This window comes from Apis laboriosa, unplaced genomic scaffold (genome assembly GCF_014066325.1).
Source record: "Apis laboriosa isolate Shangri-la unplaced genomic scaffold, ASM1406632v1 scaffold23_cov150, whole genome shotgun sequence".
Lineage (NCBI taxonomy): Eukaryota > Metazoa > Arthropoda > Insecta > Hymenoptera > Apidae > Apis > Apis laboriosa.
Genome location: NW_025222452.1, coordinates 1,598,334 through 1,619,911, shown reverse-complemented (window position 1 = coordinate 1,619,911; position 21,578 = coordinate 1,598,334). Strand labels below are relative to the sequence as shown.

Here is a 21,578-nt window from a genome sequence, read left to right as displayed (position 1 = left end):
AAGAAAAAAAAAAAAAGAGAAGAAAAGAACACTTCGTGAACCGGGTACACACACTTTTATACGCACACGTGTACGCGCGTGCTTTCTCTCTTTCTCTCTCTCTCGAGACAACTTATAGGTTCGTCGATCGGTCGATCGGTTTTCGATTCTCAACCCCAAAAAAAAAAAAAAAAGAGGTCGTAAAGTGGAGTTGGAGCCCGATACGACGATGAAACGATAATTTCCTTCGCGGTCAATGTAACGGTGGTGGTGGTGGTAGTGGTGGTGGTGGTGGTTGTTGTTGTTGCGAAGGAAGACAAATATGAGGAGGAAGAATTTAATTAATTTAACACGCTTTACCGATGTTCGATGACACGGATGTCAATTAACCAATCGGCCAATTAACGGTTGGCAAACAAGCGAAGGGCGAAGAACAAAAGTTTGCGCTTGTTTTGAAACGTTTGTTTCGAAGATTTCTCGTTGATCTTTTTTTTTTTTTTTTTTTTTTTATTATTATTATTATTATTTCTAAAGAGAAGGGATAAATTATCCGTCCGTCGTTCGAATCGAAGACGATCTTTCCTATTGATCGATATAATGAAACGTACAAATTACACACTTTTTCTTGCGAAAGTCTTCGCAAAGTTTATATATCGCATTCACGTCGTACATTTTTTTGTTTTTTTCTTTTAGGAGGGAAGGGGGAGGAGGGAGGAGAAAGAACGATCGACGAGCTCGATAATATCTTCGATGATATTATTCTTTTTTTTAGCTACTCGTGTTTCACGTGTTGGACGGGAAAGAGGTGTTCCAACGATCGTCGACCCTTAGTACGTAGTTGATACGTTTCTTCTTGCTAGCTTCTCGATGCTGCGTGACAAGATGGCGGAGCACGTTCCCCTTTTGGTGTGACCGATAATCGCAGAACGCGCAACCAAATTTCTTGTCCGTGCCGCATGTGCCTCGGTGATTGCACCACGATTTCGAGGATTTAAAATATTTGAAGCATTTCGGGCACTGGTACGGCGTCACTTGGACCACAGCGAGTTCCCATCGAACCGGGCCACCACCTGAAAAATCGGATACGGATGTACTACTGTTCCACCAATGTCGACGTTCGACGACAACTGCTTGGCTCGTTTTTTTGCGCCGACCGTGATAACGGTAATTTATTTAATTTAATCTCGAACGAGCCAATCCATCTGAAAATATTGGATAATTTTGTTGAACGATAAAAAAAAGAAAAAGAAATTGTGCGTCGAGAGGAAATAAGCGTGATTCCATTTATTCTCGAAGTGTTTATTGTGAGGAAGTGAGGAAAGAAATAAATAGAGAATTACAGGTGTTGTATTATTAATTAAGGTATATAGAATCTGGATGGAATGTTGATCCATCGAATAGCTTTCTAAAAATGAGTCCATTTTTCACTCGTTTATTTATTATTAATTTCTTCCCCTTCTTTTTTCGTCCCCTCTTCCCAGCCTCTAATTCTAATCGTTACAAAATAATTTGGTTATCGTATAGAAGACTTGGAATTTATATCGTTTCGTGTAAAACACGTAAAATGTTGAGATTGTTAGCCGAGTTTGTGATTCGATTCATTTCAATGATTTCGTATCGTTGTTCGAGCACGATGATTGTGTCCCTTGGATGGACCATTCCTCGATCAGATTTCCTATCTGTTAGAACAGCAGCCAATAACCTGAAACGGAAAGAAACGATGTAGAGAGTGTTCGAGTGTTTATCGAGCATTCTGATTCCAATTTTTTTTTTCTTTTCCTTTTCTTTCCTTTCCTTTCCTTTTCTTTCCTTTTTCTTTCTTTCGTGTAATAAAAGAAACCGCGGTCGAAGAACACTCTCGATTTTTCGATTTTCGAGGGAAATCGATTGTTCGGCGAGTTTGCTGAAGAAAAATGAAATGTGAATAACACATTGAAAGCAAAGTGATACACGTGTAATAAACAAGTGGTGAATTGAAAAATGTAAATTTTATTCATCGTAACAAAGAAATGAATTACGCAAATCAATTAACTGAAACAGAGAGAAAAATTATTCCAATAATCCGATCGAATTGTTTCGAAATTGAAAAAATTGTACGTACGCGAGAAAGAAAATAAACGATATACGAAATATATTGTAGTATAATAATATAATACAAACGAATACTATTGAACTTTTTTTCAACTTCATTTCAGAGCTACACACGCAACAGCGATTATCGTCGCTTGTGCTTTTGTCTTCGTTTCCGCTACAAATTTTTCCATATATATATATATATTTTTTTTTTAATCTTCGTGTCATCATCATTGTCGTTAACGTTACAAATAAAAATCGTTCGACAACAGAAAAGTCGAAAAATCGGAAGAAACGAGATCGATACTCGTTTCTCGAGAAACCATCACCCCAAAAAAAAAAAAAAAAAAAAAAAAAGAATACTTATTAAGCGACAAATTTTCATTTGTATCGATCTTTTCTCCATTTCGCACCGGACAAAACTCGAGGATCGCAAGCTCGAAGGATCGAATCGACCCGTTTCTCACAGCGAATAATCGAAATACTCGAAAAAATTCTATTCGCCTGCCCTGTTCAACAGTCTCTTCTCCCTCGACAGCAACTCGTCCGGATCTTTTCTCTTTTTTCCTTTTTTTTTTTTTTTCTTTTTTAACCGACTCGTAACAATCCCTTTCCCGTATAATAAAAATATATAATAGAAACATCGCATGCAAACGCGAGGAGACTCAATCGAGCATCGAGTCGGTCGAAAAAAAAAAAAAAGAAAGAAAAAAAAAAAAAAAAAAGAAAAAAGAAAAAAAGACGGTCGAGAATTGATTCTAAGCGGGAGAGATAAGACGTCGGATGGGGAAGCGGGGGGAATTGGGAGGATTCGTTTCGAAGTCGGCGCGGAGAACCTGCGTGGTCAACGGCCGTGGCATCTCTTCCCACGCATCGAAGTCCCCGGCTCTGGCTGTCAAGCCGACCTCTCCTCGCGCTCCAGCTTGGTCGTTTTCTTCACGTCGGCCACGTGCACGTTATAATGCCTCAACAAACTGTGCTTGTGCTTGAATTTAGCGTGGCACAGGACACACTCGAATTGGGCCTCCTTCCCGCACTCGAGCCTCTTGTGCCGTTGCAACGAAATCACCCTCCTGTACTGCCTTCCGCATGTGTCGCAGGGATAGGTCTCGAAACTGATGGGTAGCCGGTACCAATACGCTGAAAACAGAAATTCTCGGTTAGCCCCAAAATTTAATTGTCCATCGGTGAACTTTTCGCTGGATTTCTCGACTCGACACCAGTCGATCAATCGGTGCGATCAATCAGCGATCGTGTATAATCTTTTCTTTCTTTTCTTTTCTTTTTTCTCGTTTTTGTTTTTTTCTTTTTTTCGTTTTTTTTTTTGTTTTTTTTTTTTTTTTTTTTTTTTTTTTNNTTTTTTTTTTTTTTTTTTTTCGTTTTTCGTGAGAAGAACCAGAGAACGAAAGCCGAATGAAAAGTTCGCTCACGGGAAGAGAGAAACGTGAAGGTGTATGATGATGAGGGGAGAGATAAGTGGAGAATAAGAATAAAAATAGTACAATCTTTAGAAAATAACCCGCAACAAAAATTGTTTTTTTTTTATTAATAATAATATTAATAATAATAATAATAATAATAATATTAATAATAATAATAATAATAATAATAATAATAATAATAATAATAATGTTAATAATAACATTAATTGTTGATAATTAATCGTAATGGGTATTCGTAGCCCGACTGGTAAATCTTTTTTCTTTTTTTTTTTCTTTCTTTCTTTCTTTCTTTTTTTCTTTCTTTCTCGATAAGAGAGTTTCTTCGAGAATTATCGCGGAACGAGTATTCGAGATGGGCGATTTGCATTATTCTTCCTCGCATTTGTACGATTGACAAACTCGGTGATCGGAAATTGAGACAAGATATATAATAAGAATCCACGAGGGAAGGCAAAATGAAAAGAATCCGTTCTGTGAACGGATATTTTATAGTTTTTCTCTTTCCTTTCCTCCTCCCCTCCCCCTCCCCCTCCCTTGAACGAATCGAGCGCCGATTAAAAAAAAAGAAGAACATCGTGAAAATCGATCGATCTATATTAATCGATCGATCGTTATCCCTCGACACAACAAACGCGCAAACTCGTCCCCTTACTTAAAAGGGGCGCGAACTACTTACGTTACAACATTGTTCAGAGTATTCTTATCCAATCGTTCTTATCCTCCCGATAAATCTGTTCCTCGATAAATCTCTTCTCATCGGTTCGATCGGGAGGAGGAAAAATTTTCGAGAGGAAAAATTTCACCCTCGTTCGATTCGTTCACACGCATTCGCGCATTCCCCAACAAACAAACAAACAAACAGGAAGATACAAAGAAGAAAAAAAAAAAAAAAAAATTGGGTGAGATTGGGTACAACGAGTATATCCTAGGTTAGTTCGTAGGCAGGTCGATGCGAGCATCCATAAATACTGATATCAAAAATACTGGACCACGTTTAAGATTAAGAACGGCCTCACCTAAACGGGTCCTTTTGCTTTCTCTTCTCATTCTTTGCATATATGTATGTATGTATGTATGTATGTATGTATGTATATATATATTTCTCTCTCTCTCTCTCTCTCTCTCTCTCTCTCTCTCTCTCTCTCTCTCTCTCTCTCTTTCTCTCTCTCTCTTTTATTCTTTCGTTTCTACTGTGCGCATGTATGTTGAAAGATAAAAAAAAAAAAAAAAAAAACGTTGCTACTTAATTAAAGGCTAGGAATACGAATATATAATATATAATTGTATAATAGAAACGACAAACGAGTCGATCTCGGAAAGACTAAGGAATGTTCAAGTTATAATAATAAGTCGCGTTTATATCATCGATCGACAAGTGTTCAAAAATCTTTCGACGATACACCCATTTCATCCTTCAAATTAAATTCGAGAATAATAATAATAAAGTAGTAGTAGTAGAAGTAATAATAATAATAATAATAATAATAATAATAATAATAATAATAATTTACATTCAAGTACTCGCGCAGAGAGATCGGCCCTTTTGCTTGAGCAAAGACTTATACGATCCTTCCTCTATTAGATTAAGACGTAGGAGAGCAAAAATGTTTCTTCGCCATTGGTAAATTCGTCTATGTATATATATATATATATAAAAAAAAAAAAAAAGAAAAAAGAAAAAACGAAAGAAAATATGATGATCCCTAAAAATTATAAACATCGATTTTTATATAGTATAAATCGTATAAACGATAACGATTATAACATCGTTAATTATATATATATATGTGTGTGTGTATGTGTATATCGTTATTAAGTATTTCGCTGATATAACGTGAACGTTGATCGACGATTCACAGAGATTCGATCTGGGATATATTTCAAAAAAATATATATATACGATACGGCGTGTTATAACTCTGGGATTCATTGTTTCGTTTTTTTTTTTTTTTTTTTTTTTTTTTTTTTTTTTCTTACGAATATATCTTCCACCTTGCCATATGTTTGCTTCTATCTTTTCTTTTTTTTTTCCTCGTTTTTTAACGTTTTTTAAACGTGTTCTTTGCGATTAAGATATTTTATAATTTAACGAAAATTGATTTGTCTTAATATTATATAACACGATAGGCAAAGTTGAAAATAATATCTTGTTATTATCATCTATCGTAAATCTAAGTGTTCTCAGGTAACCGATTTTTCTGCATAATAAATGATCATGGCAAATGCACGATCGTCACGCGACTATACTTAATTATTACAAATATACATATATATAGTGCGCGCGTAAGTGTATATTATTATATACGTGCAAATATATACTATATATATATATATATATTTATTTATTTATTTATTTTTTTTTTCCTGTTTTGTCGAAAGAAGGCACTATCGTATCGCTTATACCTAATTACGCTCGGAATGATTTATGATTTCGTAACTGTTACTGTCAGTTCCATTTACCGTTTAATGTACCTTGTAACGTTTTTCTTTTAAAATCAATCTTACGATCTAAGAAGAGAAATATCTAAGATATGTATAAAAGTACTAGAAAATATTTATATATATATATATATAAAATATCCTATGAATAAGAAAAAATTTCAAAAGTGGTAACACGATCGTTAATTTCTTCTTTTTTTTTTTTTTTTTTTTCGACTATCCTAACTTTTCACGTTTGATCGATTTCATTTTATTATAAAATTAGTAATTCTTTTCTTTCGAATAAAATATCCTGAGGCTCGAAAATATTCGTTCGTGATCGAATGAATTTGTTCGTGTTCGATTCGCCCCTGCGAAACGCGTTTCAGTTTTGCGTCGATTGCGGTACGATCGTCGCGGAGAAATTAAATGCAAAACAAAAAAAAAGAAAAGAAAAGAAAAGAAAAAAAAAGGAAAGAAAAGAAAAGAAAATCCGAATGTTAAATAATCGATCTCCGTACGTATAATTAGTTATCGATTAACTAAAATCGTATAAAAACGATCGTTGCTAGATATTAAAGAAAGTTTAAATAAATTGGTAAATAAACTGAGATTATTATTATTATGTACACAGATCGTCGAGATACGTGTTAAATTCGCGGTATTGAGGTAACAAACTCGAGAAAAAAAAAAGATCAAACGATTCCTTTCACGTACGCGTTTTCATCTGTTATGTACAGCATCTGAGAAAAAGAAAAAGAAAAAGAAACGGAAAAAAAAAAAATTAGACACGATAAGGGAAGTCAGATGAAAGGGAAAACTAGACGGAATCGTTTACACAAAAAAATATATATATGTATATAAGATGATTCTCTCGTCAGTGAACTCAAAAAGTACTATCTAAAATCTAAATAACTGATAATTTCATATTTGCATGTAGATTTTAACGTTCGCGAACGTTACAAATATCAATTATATTGCTATCAGATCAACCAATTTAGCAATTTAGCTTTCTTCTGTTAAAAATAGGATATTATTACCGCGATATTTAAGCAAAATTGATTTTGATAATTCCTTTTCTTTATACCTGAAGGCTACAAACTTATCATTGAGAATATTCTTAAAGAGTTATTTCAAATCAGCCTGCACTACTCAAAACTTAACCGCTTAAACACCTTCTCCGATGATAACACCTAATTTTACATAGCGCAATAAAATCTGTCGGTAAAAAAGGGCGAAATTTGACCGTCGTATCCCGTCATACGACTACTACGATTAAAAACCACACGCAAGCATAAAGATTATCGATTATCTTTAGATATTTACGCTGCGAAATAATTTGTTCAGCGTCCAAGGAGAAGTATCGGCAAAGCGCAAAAATTAATTATCTGTGCGCCAAGAAAATTAGGCGGCCTCGTCGTACTCGATCTTTTGATGATGCCGCTTGTAGTGCACGGTCAGATTGCCGCGTTGCCTTGCCTTGTACGGGCACATGGGGCATTGAAAGGCGGGCGGTTTCCCGCCGCACTCGACCATCTCGTGGCGGCGCATCGTGCTCTTCCACCTATAACCTTTCCCGCAAAATTGACACCTGAACTTTCGTTGTTGCTCGTGCGGCACGCCCATGTAAACGACGCTCAGGTCGCAAGGTTGGGGCAACACCTCGAACGAGTCGGGAAATACGACCTCGCGCGTGGACGCGCGTGCGCCACCGCCATTGTCGTTTCCACTGTCGTAGCTGTTACTGTCCCAAGTGTTGCTCACGCGTCTGCTCGCCAGAACGATACCGCCCCTCGTCGTCGTACTTGTCGACGTGCTCGATGACGAAGGCCGAGTCTTCTTGCTGGCGTGTTGCTGTTGTTGTTGCTGCTGCTGTTGCTGCTGTTGCTGTTGTGGCTGTGGCTGCTGCTGCTTGCAATCCGACCGTAACAACGACAGCAATGCAACCATTCCTGCAACAGGTCCCGACGCCAAGCGAGACGCGAGATCGTGGTAAGAGGTTATTCTTCCAATGAATGAAAAGAAATTTTTTTTTTTTTTTTTGGGAGGGAGAAACGAAAAAAAAGAGGGAGAGAAAAAAAAGATCCGTGAGTTTAAAAAAAAAAAAGAAAAATTGACGGTGATGGAGGGATAGGAGGGATAGGATGTATATGTATAAAATATATACGAGTGGAACGAGTGGTGCTGCGAAATCTTTTTCTTTTTTTTTTNTTTTTTTTTTTTTTTTTTTTTTTTTTTTTTTTTTTTTTTTTTTTTTTTTTTTTTTCCTTTAGTCTTCCCGTTTTCGATGCACGAATATAATAAGTTATAATGGCGGCAAGAGAGATCAGTGAGATTAAACCCGTAACCAACCCAACACATAACGTATCAGCCAATAGCCCCGAGAAATAAGTGCGCCCAGTGGTTTAAAATTTTGCCGTGTTTACGTGAATAGGCGTGAGTTGTTTATAAAAGAGGTTGCGAAGAGAGATCGAGAGACCGAGAAATATTGCTAGTAGTTGTAGTAATAACTTGAAAAGCTTAGTGTATGGTTGGTTAATTTTATGGATCAATGATTACCATGATATGTATCGTCTCTCCATCCTCTTCGACCCTCGTTTTTCTTATCGATGAAAAGATGCCAATTTCCAACCCTCCACAATAAGATAATAATAATAATAATAAAAAAAAAAAAAAACAGGATATTTCGGCCATCTTAAATGATTTGGATTCGTATATATATATATATATAATGTACAAGAGATTTTGTTGCATTCAGTGAGTTTATGTATGGTATATGTATATGAGGCGTGCGCGCGTTTGAAACACGTACACGTATTTTTGAAAGAGAGGATAAAGATAAATTATTATTATTATTATTTTTTTTGTTGTTTCATTTTTTTTTTCCTTTTTTTTTTTTTCTCGAACGTAACAGCAGCAAGTAACCTTTTTCGATCACCGGGACGATTCACGATGACGTTACACGATGTCCTGAAACAAAAAATATGTATCGAGGATTTAAAGGAAATTATTAAATACGTTGATAAAAAAAAAACATGTTTTCCAAAATGTATGACCGACGAAATTGTGGATAATCGTTGCATCGATATTATTTATCTGTAAAAATTAAACGAACGATTAACGATAACGTTTTAACACGTTTCTTTCTTTTTTTTTTTTTTTTAAATTTGGGAAGAGAAAGGAAGAGAAAGAGAGCGTGTAAAGAGATGAAATGAGATTGTAAGAAATGCACACGTAATTACCCATGCGGTTTATTCTTTACACTTTTGGGATTATAAGGAACGATTATAGTGAAGAAGAGACACGAATATGTTATATTCGTATCGACTACACACAAGTTCGTTTTCTGTATGAATTCGTTATTATCTTATCGTGGAGAAATGGCGTTCAGTGAATCGCGTCGTCAATATAGATCTGGTTAATTTTCAAAAAACATTGTTCGAATTACAGTTGTTATCTTATATAATATATAATATAACGTTATAGTATAATTATATATTATATAATGCGTCTTATAATTAAGATCCAGATCCATATTTTTGAAATAATCGTCAATCGATCGTTGATCAAACAGACGTCATTTTCAAAAATATCCAGATCTGAAGAAGAAACATAGAATCGTATAGTACGATATGTACAAAAGTCGCAATTTTATTTGGGATCACGATTACTCGTTTTCGTCTCGAAATTTGTTTCGAATAAATAATATAAGGAAACAATGAAAAATAATAATAATATTCTTCTTCGTTTCAGCCTCCAGAACAAAAAATTCCAGATCATATCGGCAGCATAATAATAATAATAAGTTTTATCCTATTTTATTTACATAACAGTTGAGCAATTTGCTATGCTTGTGTGCCACGTGAGAGTCCAAATTGAATTTCCTCTTTGAGCTGAAGCGACAGTAGGGACAGTGGAATTGCGGGAGCATCCCGCATTCGAGTTTCAAATGGCGGTAGAGGGAGGACGCGTTCGAATATATCTTCTGACACTTTCCGCAAGGGTACATCCTTCGAGGTTTATTCGTCGTCCTAGCCATTATTCGTTGTCCTAGATGCTGCCAGAAATCTGTGAAAAATCATCAGCGTCAGCTGTGTAATGTAAATTAATCCTCGACGGATTATACGACGTTACATTCAATAAAAGTTCGAGAAAGGAAAAAGAAAAATGGGGAAAAAAAAAAAAGAAGAAACTTTGGATTCTATTATTCGTTTACAGGGGGAGGGAAGGAGAGTAAATGGTAAAATTTGCCTGAAGAATGAAACAGCGAAAGAATACCAAAAAAAAAAAAAAAAAAAAAAAAAAATAAAATAAAATAAAAAAATAAGGACGAAAGAAAGATGGTCGAAAGAATTTAAATAGACACGAATTCAAACAACGTGAATTCAAACATTATTAAACGATTAGCGATCGAGGGATAAGCTAAAAAAAAAAAAAATCGGTTCGATATGCGATAATGAAAGAAGATAGAAGTATTTCGAAGTATTTCGAGCATTTCGAGAATTTTCTTAGTTCAGTCAAGTTATTAAGAATCTCGTTCGAACGAACGAGAGGAAGAGAATCCACGCGAGAGGAATAGAGATATGAAGAGTGAGCGTTGAGAAAAAAAATCACCTTGGGCATCGGCTGCGTACAATCGGTAATAAAGTTGTTCGACTCTTGAAAAAAATATCACGACGCGCGATCTCGCATACAACGTTCAACATTTAACCTTTTTTTTTTTCATTCTTTCTTTTTTTTTCTTTTTTTTTTTTTTTTTTTTTTTTTCGTATCAGAATATAACGCAACATTTATTTCTATAAAAAAGATATTCCAAGTAACAAGAAGAGGAGTGTTGTCGATTGCGCAGGTGTCACGATTGCGTCACGTGTTCCGGATCGATTTTCTTTTCTTTCTTTTCTTTCTTTTTTCTCTCTTTTTTTTCATAGCGTCGGCTCGCTAGAGCAAGCAGACTCGACGGATCAATTGTTAACGTTGTAGAGCATTTTGTAGTGTATCTGTCGGATGAATTCGCCGTTCCCGGATGTAAGGAGAACGGGCCAACATTCCGGGCTCTCTCGTACGTGGCGGTGCAACGACTTCCTCCATTTGTAAGATTTCGAGCAGGCCAAACAGGTGTTCCACTCTGAAAAAGAAACGCGTTCGTCTCGTCAATAAGAGGAGAATTTTCATCCAAGAAAATGTACGCATTTTGGTCGTGCTTTTTAATCTCGCGGACGAGGGGCTGCATGTTCGATCGTTCGTTTACAGTAGTAGTACTAGTAGTAGTAGTAGTAGTAGTAGGGGAATTGACGGCGCGATTGCGTTATTTGAGTGACGTATGTTTTTTGTGTGCAGAGTGAAGTTGAGTTCGGTGGAGAACAGTTGAGGGAGGAGAGATGATCCGTCGATGATGGTACACACTCTGTTATTGTTTGGCGTTTTGCGAGAATCACTTTGCATTCACGGTGTAAAGACTCTTGAAACTGACTGGACAAACTGTTGAATTTTTTTTTTGTAAATCTTGATTCGATCCTTGATCTTGAAAATCACTTGGGAAATTTTTAAAAATTATATCATCCGGTCGAGAGATGAAATCACGATTACAAAAGAGATCGATGCACGAGTAAAAATTCAATTTTCGTGAACTTTTAAAATAACTAATAATTTTAAAAAAAATCGATTCGTTCATCTGTAAACGAAAAAAAATTTTCTCCAAGATAAGAGGAAGGACTAACTAATACACGCGAAAAATTGTCTAAATCTGAGGCGCGGTGCAGATTGAATGATTCAGCAATGGAATCAAATTGAACATTCTTTGTTATATTCGATTGTTAGATAATATAGGCAAGAAGCCAATAAACTTTGTTATAAAAGATTAATTAATTTTTTCCTTTTCCTTTTTTTTTTTCGAGCACCATCTCATTTCTCTCTTACTTCGAAGAGCTGTAATGTACATCTCCAATTATAGACGACCTGCAAAAGAAATCGCACGATTAGTCGAAATCGAAGAAGAAATCGTTTTCACGAATGGACACCGATGTTACCTGTTACCGGTAATATCGATAATACGAGTTACATTTTTCTGATCGGGACGAGAGAATCCTACTCCATCTTCTTCCTTTTCCGAATTTAATAGCGGAAGACGGTGATTAGGAGCGGTAAAGACGATGAAAGATTCACGCACGAAAAATAAAGAATATATTGATGGTTTATATATAGTCGTTGGTCGTCGAGATTAAAAGAGAATTGAGAAAAAATACGATATATCGGATTGGATCGTTGCTTCGTCGACACTTTATTAATTGGTGTCGTTATAAAAACGACGGGTCGTTGCGATACACAGTACTTTTTCCTCGAAAACTATCATGATTTTGAGTTCTGAGTTCTCGTCTTCGAGTTTTTTTTTTTTTTTTCTCCCGTTTACGCATTTTTTCGCTACGCTCGATAATATCGATCGAGCATAGTCGTGATCGATTCGTTGGACGAATTTTCACACAGTCGCAGGAAAGTGGAAGCTGGAAGAAGCTATTATTTCGAGGGTACCATTCAAATCTTGGCCACGCAACCGTGTTCCTTCTTCAGATGATTGAGCAGGTTGAACTTCATGGGCATGATGCTGTGGCAAAAGGGACACGTGTACAAAACTCTACCGCATTCCTCTCGCACGTGCCGATTTAGGGCCATTCTCGATCTGTACGTTTTCTTGCACTCGCAGCACGCGTGGAAACCTGAAAACGAAGGAAGAAAGGTATCTTTGAGTATAAAAAAACGTTGCTCCCCTCGACGATTTTTCACGAATAAGCGAATGTCGCTTCACAAAAGCATCAGCAAAGCATACTATCCTCTCTCTCTTTCTCTCTCTCTCTCTCTCTCGTGTCGTTTCTTTCTTCCCTTGATGACTCGATTTCATTTCCTCTTAATATAAAAGCGTGTACGTGTTACGTTACGCTTTAATCTTAACAAGCGTATACACACCTAGAGTATACCTCCAAGTACGTATCGATTTATTAATCCATCATCTTTTGCTAATATGTACATATATAATATATACATACATAAAACGTAACGTACAGGTTCCCATCTCTATCTAACACCGGCAGAATCACGTCTAAAAAAAGAGTTTTTATCATCTACTTTTTTTTAATCATCATTTTGAAAGTAACAAGCTAAACGAACTAAACGTTCTGTCTATATGTGTATATATATATATATGGAATAGGCCCGTTCAAATTATTCCCGATACGTTTGAATAGTTGCAGCACTCGTTACCAGATGTCTCTCGTTGGCTGACTCATACTTTTATTCCTACGAGAAATGAAATTCCATCCAAAATTGTGACGTGCCAAACGTCACAGAGATCGTCTGCGGAAACATTAATAACGAAACTAATAAATAATCACCAGACGAAACAGCCTACAACGTTCCTTTTCATACCTTTTAACATTTCTTCCTTTCCTCGGTCGTGTCTCCTCTCTTTGTGCCATGAACCGCCATAAAGAATAGGCTGGAGATCACGTTAATATCAGCGGATGAATTTCTAACAGAAAAATTCGATCATTGTGTAAAGACGAGTTTCACGAACAACGATCTCCTCTCTCGACGATCGAGCAACCTCGCCATTTAGCGTGACGTCTCTCCTTCGATAACTTTTGACCTCGAGTTCCGATCAGCTCGATTCACGAGCCTTTTACCCGTGCTTTGCACGATGTTTTTAAGACTTTCATTCGAGTTCATCGCGCTAGGACAGCGAGGGTAAGATATCTTGCCGCAATTCTCTCGTTCCAAATTTATCTTCCATTCGTGTGTGTGTTGCCGCACGCAGGGACCGCACGTAGGTAGCTGAAACACGTAAAACGAATTACTCGTTATTAGAAATCCTGATAAAAATCTCGTTACTCTTCTGCCTTCTGTTTCGTCGACTAACTAACGTTTTTCCATTCTTCTTCCGTTCTCGTTGTTCGTGTTTCTCTGCTCTGTGGAGAAAAATGTGGAGAAAAATATGGAGAAAAATAGGAGAGAGAAAAAAAAGAGAGATAGAAAGAGAGAGAAAATGAAGTGAATAGAAATAAAAGTAAAGCTCTCTTTGTCATCGATCGCCTAAAAAAGACAGTTTCTACCATCAGTTTACGATACTCTTCTGTTTTCTTTATTTTTTGGTATTACGAAAATACATGCATTTACGAATAGAGCAGGGGGGAAGGGGGGAGAGTTAGGTGTTAAATTCGCGATGGCCGTGTTTTAACGAGCATCAATTCGTCACGGATCACGCTCACTGTATGAGGAACAACGCAATTCGAGTCGACGCTTTTTTATCTTTTTATATATATATATATATATAATTTTTAGTTTTTTCTTAAATCTAAGAGCGGTGTAAAATCAGTCACGCGTTTACATAACGAACAACTGGCGAACTGGTTTGGTTTAAAAAGTTAAAAATCACGGGAAGGAGGAAGGAAGTTGCCCTTAATAGTAAAATTCCTGCCACTTTTTTTTCTTCGAGAGAGAGAGAGAGAATATACGAGACCTGAATGTACGAGCGTACGTATATACGTATATAACGAAGCAATGGACTACGACGAAAAATTATGCTTGCGTTTTGGACTAGCAATGTATAGAAAGACGGTTCAAATCTTGGTAAGATATATGATTAACGATATTACGAGAAACTTTCCGTTTCATACAACTTAAACTACTATTTTTCACGTTTTTTTTTGTTCTTTTTTTTTTATTTTTTTTTTTTTTTGTTTTTTTTTTTTTAATTATTCGACGTGATCATTCAACGAAGAGAGAGAAAGAGAGAGAGAGAGAAAGAGTGAAAAGGAAAAGCAAGATTCTTTAAATAGAATCGGAGGTAACGTTTTCGCAATGTTCTCGATATTACCGTATCGAAAGTCTGAATTTATAGGAACGAGTAAGAAAAATTTGAATAGGATCGGGTAAAATCGTAATGGATACTTGGAAAATAATTCAAAATTTTTTTCAAGATCTCAAGACTCTATTCGTGACTTTTACTTTACGGTAACAGTATATCGGTCTTCGGCCGACTGCGTCCGATCATTGCCGAACCCATCCGAAGTCGAACTATCCGATTACATATTCCGCATTTTCGCGATTCTATCCGAAGTTTCGCCCGATTCTACCCGAATTTTCTCGACTCAACCCGAACTTATGATTACGGAACAACGCACTATACTCGTAATGTTAAAAATTGAACTGCGCACGCTAGTAGAATCGTAACCTCGGTCGCTATTCACTTTCTTACCGGATCCTGAAACATTCGTAGAACTTATATTAATATAATAATCGCGAAAAGCGCGAAAATTGAACGACACAGGCGACGCTGACTACTAAAAAAAAAAAAAAACGAGCAAAGCGAGAACAAACAATGGAAAGAAAGAGAGAGAGAAAAAAGGAGAAAGGAAAGAAATGAAAAATCCGCGCTTTCCACTCTGCACCGCTAGTTTTCGTCGTCGATTCAAACACCGTTTCCGCTATAGGAGCTGGCAGGCACGAGGAAGCTTCGACGCGAGTTTAAGGCAATCGGTTGCCGCGTGACGCGGATCAGGGGAACGCTCGAATCGGATTCGAAGGTTCAGGTGTTCGGTGACGTGACCTTGAAGTGTTGCTCAGCCTGATGGGCGTGCAGTATGAAGGCCTTGAACGCAGCGAAAGGACACAATGGACACTTGAACTGTGGCGGTTCGCACTTGTGCTTCAAATAGTTGCTCCACATCTTGTAGAACTTGCTGCACATTGTGCACGTGTAGCCGAGAACCTGGTCGCCCATGTACATCTTCCGGTAGGCTGAAAACAGAGGGACCAAGTTAGATCGATAGGCGAACAATGAGTCGGCTTGAGGAGAGAAAACAGGGTTCAGGCATCCTCGATCGAATCGTGTCCGATCTACACCGAGAGGGAAAAAAAAAAAAAAAAAACAGAAAAAAAGAAGAAAACATCGTTTCGTATCTCACGATATTCAAAATGACGCAGCCAATTTTTACTTCGATCGTTAGGCTCGACTCGACTAGACTCGATTCGATCGGTAGAATTCGAATTCTGGTGATGGGCAAATTCGTGGTTAGAGGAAACCAAAGGAGTTTTTAGAGTTCATCAACATATATAACGCATTCCTGCGGAATCTGTTTATTACAGAAAGATGAGAAATGATTCTCGTCACTCGCAAGCGTGGATTTGTAAGTTTTTTAAGATAAATCACTCACTGCCACGTTAACCACGTAGGTAGTACGGTTAAAGCGACTAGCCGCAACGAATTATTATGATCGTTGCCTTCCTCTTCGTTTCCGCTTTAGAATCCCTTCGATCGTCTCTTAGATCCCTTAGATCGTCGTTGAATCCCTCCTTGCCTTTTCCTTTATACATACATATAGCACCGTTGCATCAGCGAATTTCATCGCCAATTTCACGCATTCCAAAAGATATACCAGTGTATAGATATATGTATATATACTCTTCGTATATATACGAGCATGCATCGCTTTATATTTTGATTCGCGATCGATTCGTGCTCGATCCATCCGTTAAAATATCTGTAGCGAATATTTTTTAGGAAATTTCGGTTACGAAAAAGTAGATGTAAAAAAAAAAAATTCAAAATGAGTGAGCATTGTTCGCACGTTCGCGATTGTTATCGGTTGACCTTCGTCAAAAAATACGAAACGCATGCGACAAATACGTATTTCATACGCAGAAACGTGTGTGTATGTGTATGTATGTATGTGTGTGTGTTTCCGCAAGAAAGAAAAAGGAAAAGAAAAATAAAAAACGAGGAAAAATACTCGTCTAAATACTGCCATTTAGATAGACCAGCTTATCACAGATATGGTTTGCTTGAAATGCTAATTTGTAAATGTACGTTAATGGACATATATGCGACATATGTGTCATCGATAGAACAAAAACGCATATATTTATTGGTAATTTCTTTTTTTTTTTTGAGTTCGATCACGCAAAAATCGAACTTCGTTTTCCTTACCATCACATCGTATCGTGTAATAAAAATTTATTAAAATGGAAGGGGAATGGAAATTCCATTCAATGGAGTTTTCGAGGAAAAGAATAATCAGAGCCGATTACACACATTCGTGCGTTCAATTCATTCGATATTCAAATATTCTCTCTTAAAAATATCGTCTCTAATCGTCTTGTCCACTTTTCTGTTGTCTTCTTTTCGAAGAATCGAACGAACGAACTATCGATTATAAACATTGCTATGATGTTTCTTTTTATGATTCTCCATGCACCACTTGTGAGGACTTTTATAGGGACAAGCGTCACACGCGAATTTCGGCTTGGCGTTGATGCACTCGAATTTTCGATGTCTCCACAGCGACCTATGAACCGCGTACGCTTTCCCACAGTCGATGCATACGAAACTTCTCTCTCGAATATCCAAATTGCCAGCTTGACGAAGTTGTTGTTGTTGTTGTTGCTGTTGTTGTTGTTGTTGCTGCTGCTGCCAATCATTCCTTCGAGCAACTCGATTCTCCGGCTCGAGGTTGTAGACATTCTTGTAATTCCACAACAACGCTGAAACAACAACACCAGATCGGTTAATACGATCGGATCGACCACGAATCTCGCGAAACGATACGTAACCATTTTTTTTTCTTTTAACACATAAATAATACGATTTGATAAAATTGTATCTTTTTTTTTTCTGGCCACACTGACATTCGAGAAAATATATATATATATTCCTTTTCTCACTGTCATTGGAGAGACGATTCCAGCACGAGCAGAGCCTGAAAATAATATTCAAATAGAAAAAGAAAATAAAAATGGAACGCGATGTAAAATTTCTATCGTTTTCTTTTCTTCTTTTTTTTTTTCCTTTGTTTTTCCTTTTGATAAATATTAATACAAGGAAAACGTCCATGCTCCATGATACAACGAAGAGACCTATGAAATGATTTATTTTTTAGTTACCTCGAGTTACAAACAACCTGAGCATTTGTTGTTTATTTCGATAAATCATGTATACAATATCATCAATCGTGGATGTATATCGAAAATTCGGTTGTCGCAGATATTTTATAATGTTAATACAAATTAATTTACAGTTTAATAGGATTGTAAATTCGAACGATCTATAAATTGCGTGTTATTTCGATCTTCTTTTTCGAATCGGAAAAATTACGCAAAACATTATATGCGCTCTCTAATTATACATACGACGACTACATTATTGTCGGTTTCTAAAAGGAGAATTAAAATTCTATTTACCTTGAGGGGAAAAGCGCTTCGATATAATACTGATTTTTTTTTATAAACTCAATTTTAAAAGATACGCGTATAGTTTTTACACAAATTACGTAAGTAATTTTTGTTTAGTAATAATAGTATATTACGCATCATTAATCACCACAATATGAAAATGTATATATCTTTATTACAATTTCATCTTCTGATGAAAGGAGAACATCAGGCTTGATATATCTGTTAAAAATACGATGATCGAAATCACAGATTCGAATTCGAGTATTCCTCGAATTATAATACTTGGCAATCTAATATTTTTTATCGGGTACTTTGTTACTTTAAATAATCTAATCTTCTTTGGTAAATAGCCCAATATCTTTAAATAATTTGTTATTTTCAAACTAGCTTCGACTCGCGTTGAAATCAGGCAAATTCAATCGAGATACTATCGTTGCATGTCTTTCTAATCCTCTCACGGCGAATTCACCCGAGTTTGTCCGACGCGACCCGAAGCGTCGAATTACACGAAAACTTCGGGCGAAGTCGGGTAAGTTCGGTTCGTGAGAATTAACGAATAGAATCAAGATCGCGAGTCGAATCCGCCAATGCAACCCGAAAACGTTCAATTATAGATAACAGAAAGAATTGGAAGATCATTCGAGGATTAAAATACTGCAAATTTCATTTGATTATCAATTCTGAGATTCTCCTAATGTAACGTAATCTACGAGTGTTACTACTCCCGTCACTTCGTTAAATTCGATGAATAGTGAAAATAATTATTCGCGCACGACTATTGCTTCGTTTCGTTCGGCTCAGCTGTACGGTGAAATGTCTTCATGTGCCTTCTCACGCAGAACGAATAATTGCTACGAAAGTTGCATAGATCGCAGCGAAATTTCAACACGCCTGTATCGTGAACGTTTCGCACGTGTCTCTCCATGTTCGCCTTGTAAGTGCTCTTGTATTGGCAGAAAGAACAGGCGAACTGTGAATTTCTTGGATTCATCTTACAACCGAATTGCACGTGCCTCCTCAATAAATTCTTCAATGGGAACACCTTCTTGCAGAAACCGCACATGTGTCGCTTGTGACAATTCAACATGGATTGCGCAGCTGCTGTTACCTTAAACTTATCGAATTCCGGGGGGAGTTGAAGACCATCGACGGGGCCATAATCAGCAACATAACCTTGTACGTTCCATACTCCTGAAACAGAGCAAAAAGAACATCGATGAAGCAGAGTTCGTGTTGAAAATACATGTCGATTGTAGTTCTCTTCAGACCTAATGTTCATACGTTCGACGTTCGAATTCGTGAAATAAATTCGTGCTCCGTTTAAGAGATCATTCCTTCGATCATTCCCCCTCAACGAAGAATCGTAACGTCGTAATTTCCTCCTCTTTGCATACGATTGCATATGCTTGCGCCGTGAACGGAAACAGGGACGTAAATACAAGTAAGTATTTCAAATTACGCGTACATAAAAAAACGCGACGAACGAAGGAAGAAAAATAAACTCGATATTCTCGAGAGATTTGCAGCGAACATAACGAACATCGCTGCAAATGGACGACGTATAAATGAGTAACGTACATATTTATTTTAAATAATTTAAAAATAATATATATTATTTATTTAAATAATATTCAAGAGAAGCGGAAGAGGAAGTAAGAGACAAATAGAAAATCTAATCTCCTGTCGATGATTTACCATATTTTCTTTTAAAATCGATCCTCACGATCGAACTTTTCCAACTTTTCGACTTTCGATTTTTCTCAATCTGTTGCCCGTTCTCGCGGATCACACAACAATTTAGGGGGAAAATATGGTGGTCGTCGCGTGGAATTGCTGCGAACCGAGATGTGCGGAAGCGGGATGGACGTGGCCGGGGAAAGTTAATACGCTAAGCGGGTAGCCGCGAGTGCACGTGTCTCATGTGCCTGAAGAGTATGTCCTTTCTGCTCGTTCTGTAGTCGCATAACTTGCAGCAGAACATAGGTGGCAATCCGCAACCGGTGCTCAAGTGTCGTTGAAGGCTCGCCTTCCAAGTGTAACCTTTGCCGCACTTCGGGCAGACAAAGACGGGTTTGCCCCCGGATTGGTCAGGCGTCAGCGAGTCGTCCAATTGTTGGCCCGACAAGCCGCCCCCTAAAAATCAAAAGCGATCGAGTTAGAAAAAAAAGGAGAAAGGAGCTTCTTCTTTCGTTTTTCGTATCCCTTCGAATTCGAAGCATCGAGAGAAACATCGAAACGTAACGGAGTGCGCATCTCGGAGCCGCTTTTTCGAACACACACAAATTTTTCGCCGTTCATCCCTTCTGCTAAAGCGTTATTCTGCTAAAAAAAAAATAAGGGAAAAAAAAAAAACGAATAGCAAAAAAAGAAACAAAAATCGACGATGAAAGAGACGACGAGGACAATGATCGAAAGATGGAATGACGATCATTGAAATCCTTGTGTATATATTTATGTGTCGCTAGAGGAGAAAGAAGTTTGTATTTTACGTGTAAACGTACGACGATTTCGTGGATCAGATACATTTATTGCATTCACAAATGTTAACTACAACTTACTGATAAAACGCAAGAAATTTGACAATATTCGGTCGCAAAAGTATTTGTACACTATCTTACAAGAAAATTCATACACGAAGAATTCTGATTTTGATGAAAGTTTTCGCGTATGCAGGATATAATAGCAATTTCCTTTCCATTACGAAAAATCTCTTAAACTTTCAACGTTAAAATTATAAAATTATATTTTTAAATTTTATTAGAATTTCGTTCTTATTCTTGAAAGTTAATAACAGAAAGAAATTACATCTCTTTCTCTCCCTCTCCCTCTCCTCCCCCCTCTCTCCCCTCCCCTCTTCCTTCTCCTTTTTCTTTCTCTCTCCTTCCCTCCTTCCCTCTCCTGCCCACCTCTCTTTTTCTGTATATACATACTTTACATACATACTTTTCTGTATTCTACATACTTACAAAATTTCGTCAAAAACAGAATTTCCCTCGATATTCTGTCACAACATGGTTAATCGCGTACGAAGATCCGCAATCATTTTAGCCAAAAGAAAGATCTTCGTTTTCTTTTTTTTTTTTTTTGCTTCTCAAACCGTAAATCCAATTAAACGAAAAAAAAAAAAAAAAAAAATACAACGTCGTGATAATACTAATATATTTCTTCAACCGCGTGCTCGCGCACGACATGATATTTGAGCAGGGTCGGTATTCTGGCCCTGTGCGTGCAATAAGGGCAAGGATAGAGCGGTTCCATTTGGCAGAAAAAATTCATGTGCTTCCTTAAACTCCTCCAGTCGCTGTACTTCTTGGTGCACTTCAAACAGAGAAGCTCGTCCTTGCACCGCCTCCAAATATCGCGTGGCAGTTGGTCGCAAAAAAGGGGACCTTTGGCTGAAACAGGGATCGGAATGTTGCATCAGTCGATAATCTATTTATGTAGAAG

The 21,578-nt window shown here is 37.0% G+C and overlaps 1 protein-coding gene across 9 annotated transcripts in view; it reads right to left on the bottom strand.

Annotated features, from left to right (window-relative positions):
* LOC122713273 (longitudinals lacking protein) overlaps positions 1–21,578 on the bottom strand; it is a 188,725-nt gene that overhangs the window by 51,658 nt on the left and 115,489 nt on the right. Inside the window, exon 7 of one of the 9 annotated variants that reach the window (XM_043933549.1) lies at positions 6,159–7,864. The exons of 7 other annotated variants lie outside the window; for them this stretch is intronic. In XM_043933549.1, the coding sequence (XP_043789484.1) occupies positions 7,317–7,864 (548 nt within the window). In that variant the 3' untranslated portion in view covers positions 6,159–7,316. Of the gene's footprint in view, positions 1–6,158; positions 7,865–17,458; positions 19,323–21,578 lie in introns of those variants that run through there. One more of the 9 variants, XM_043933554.1, reaches the window with a different exon arrangement.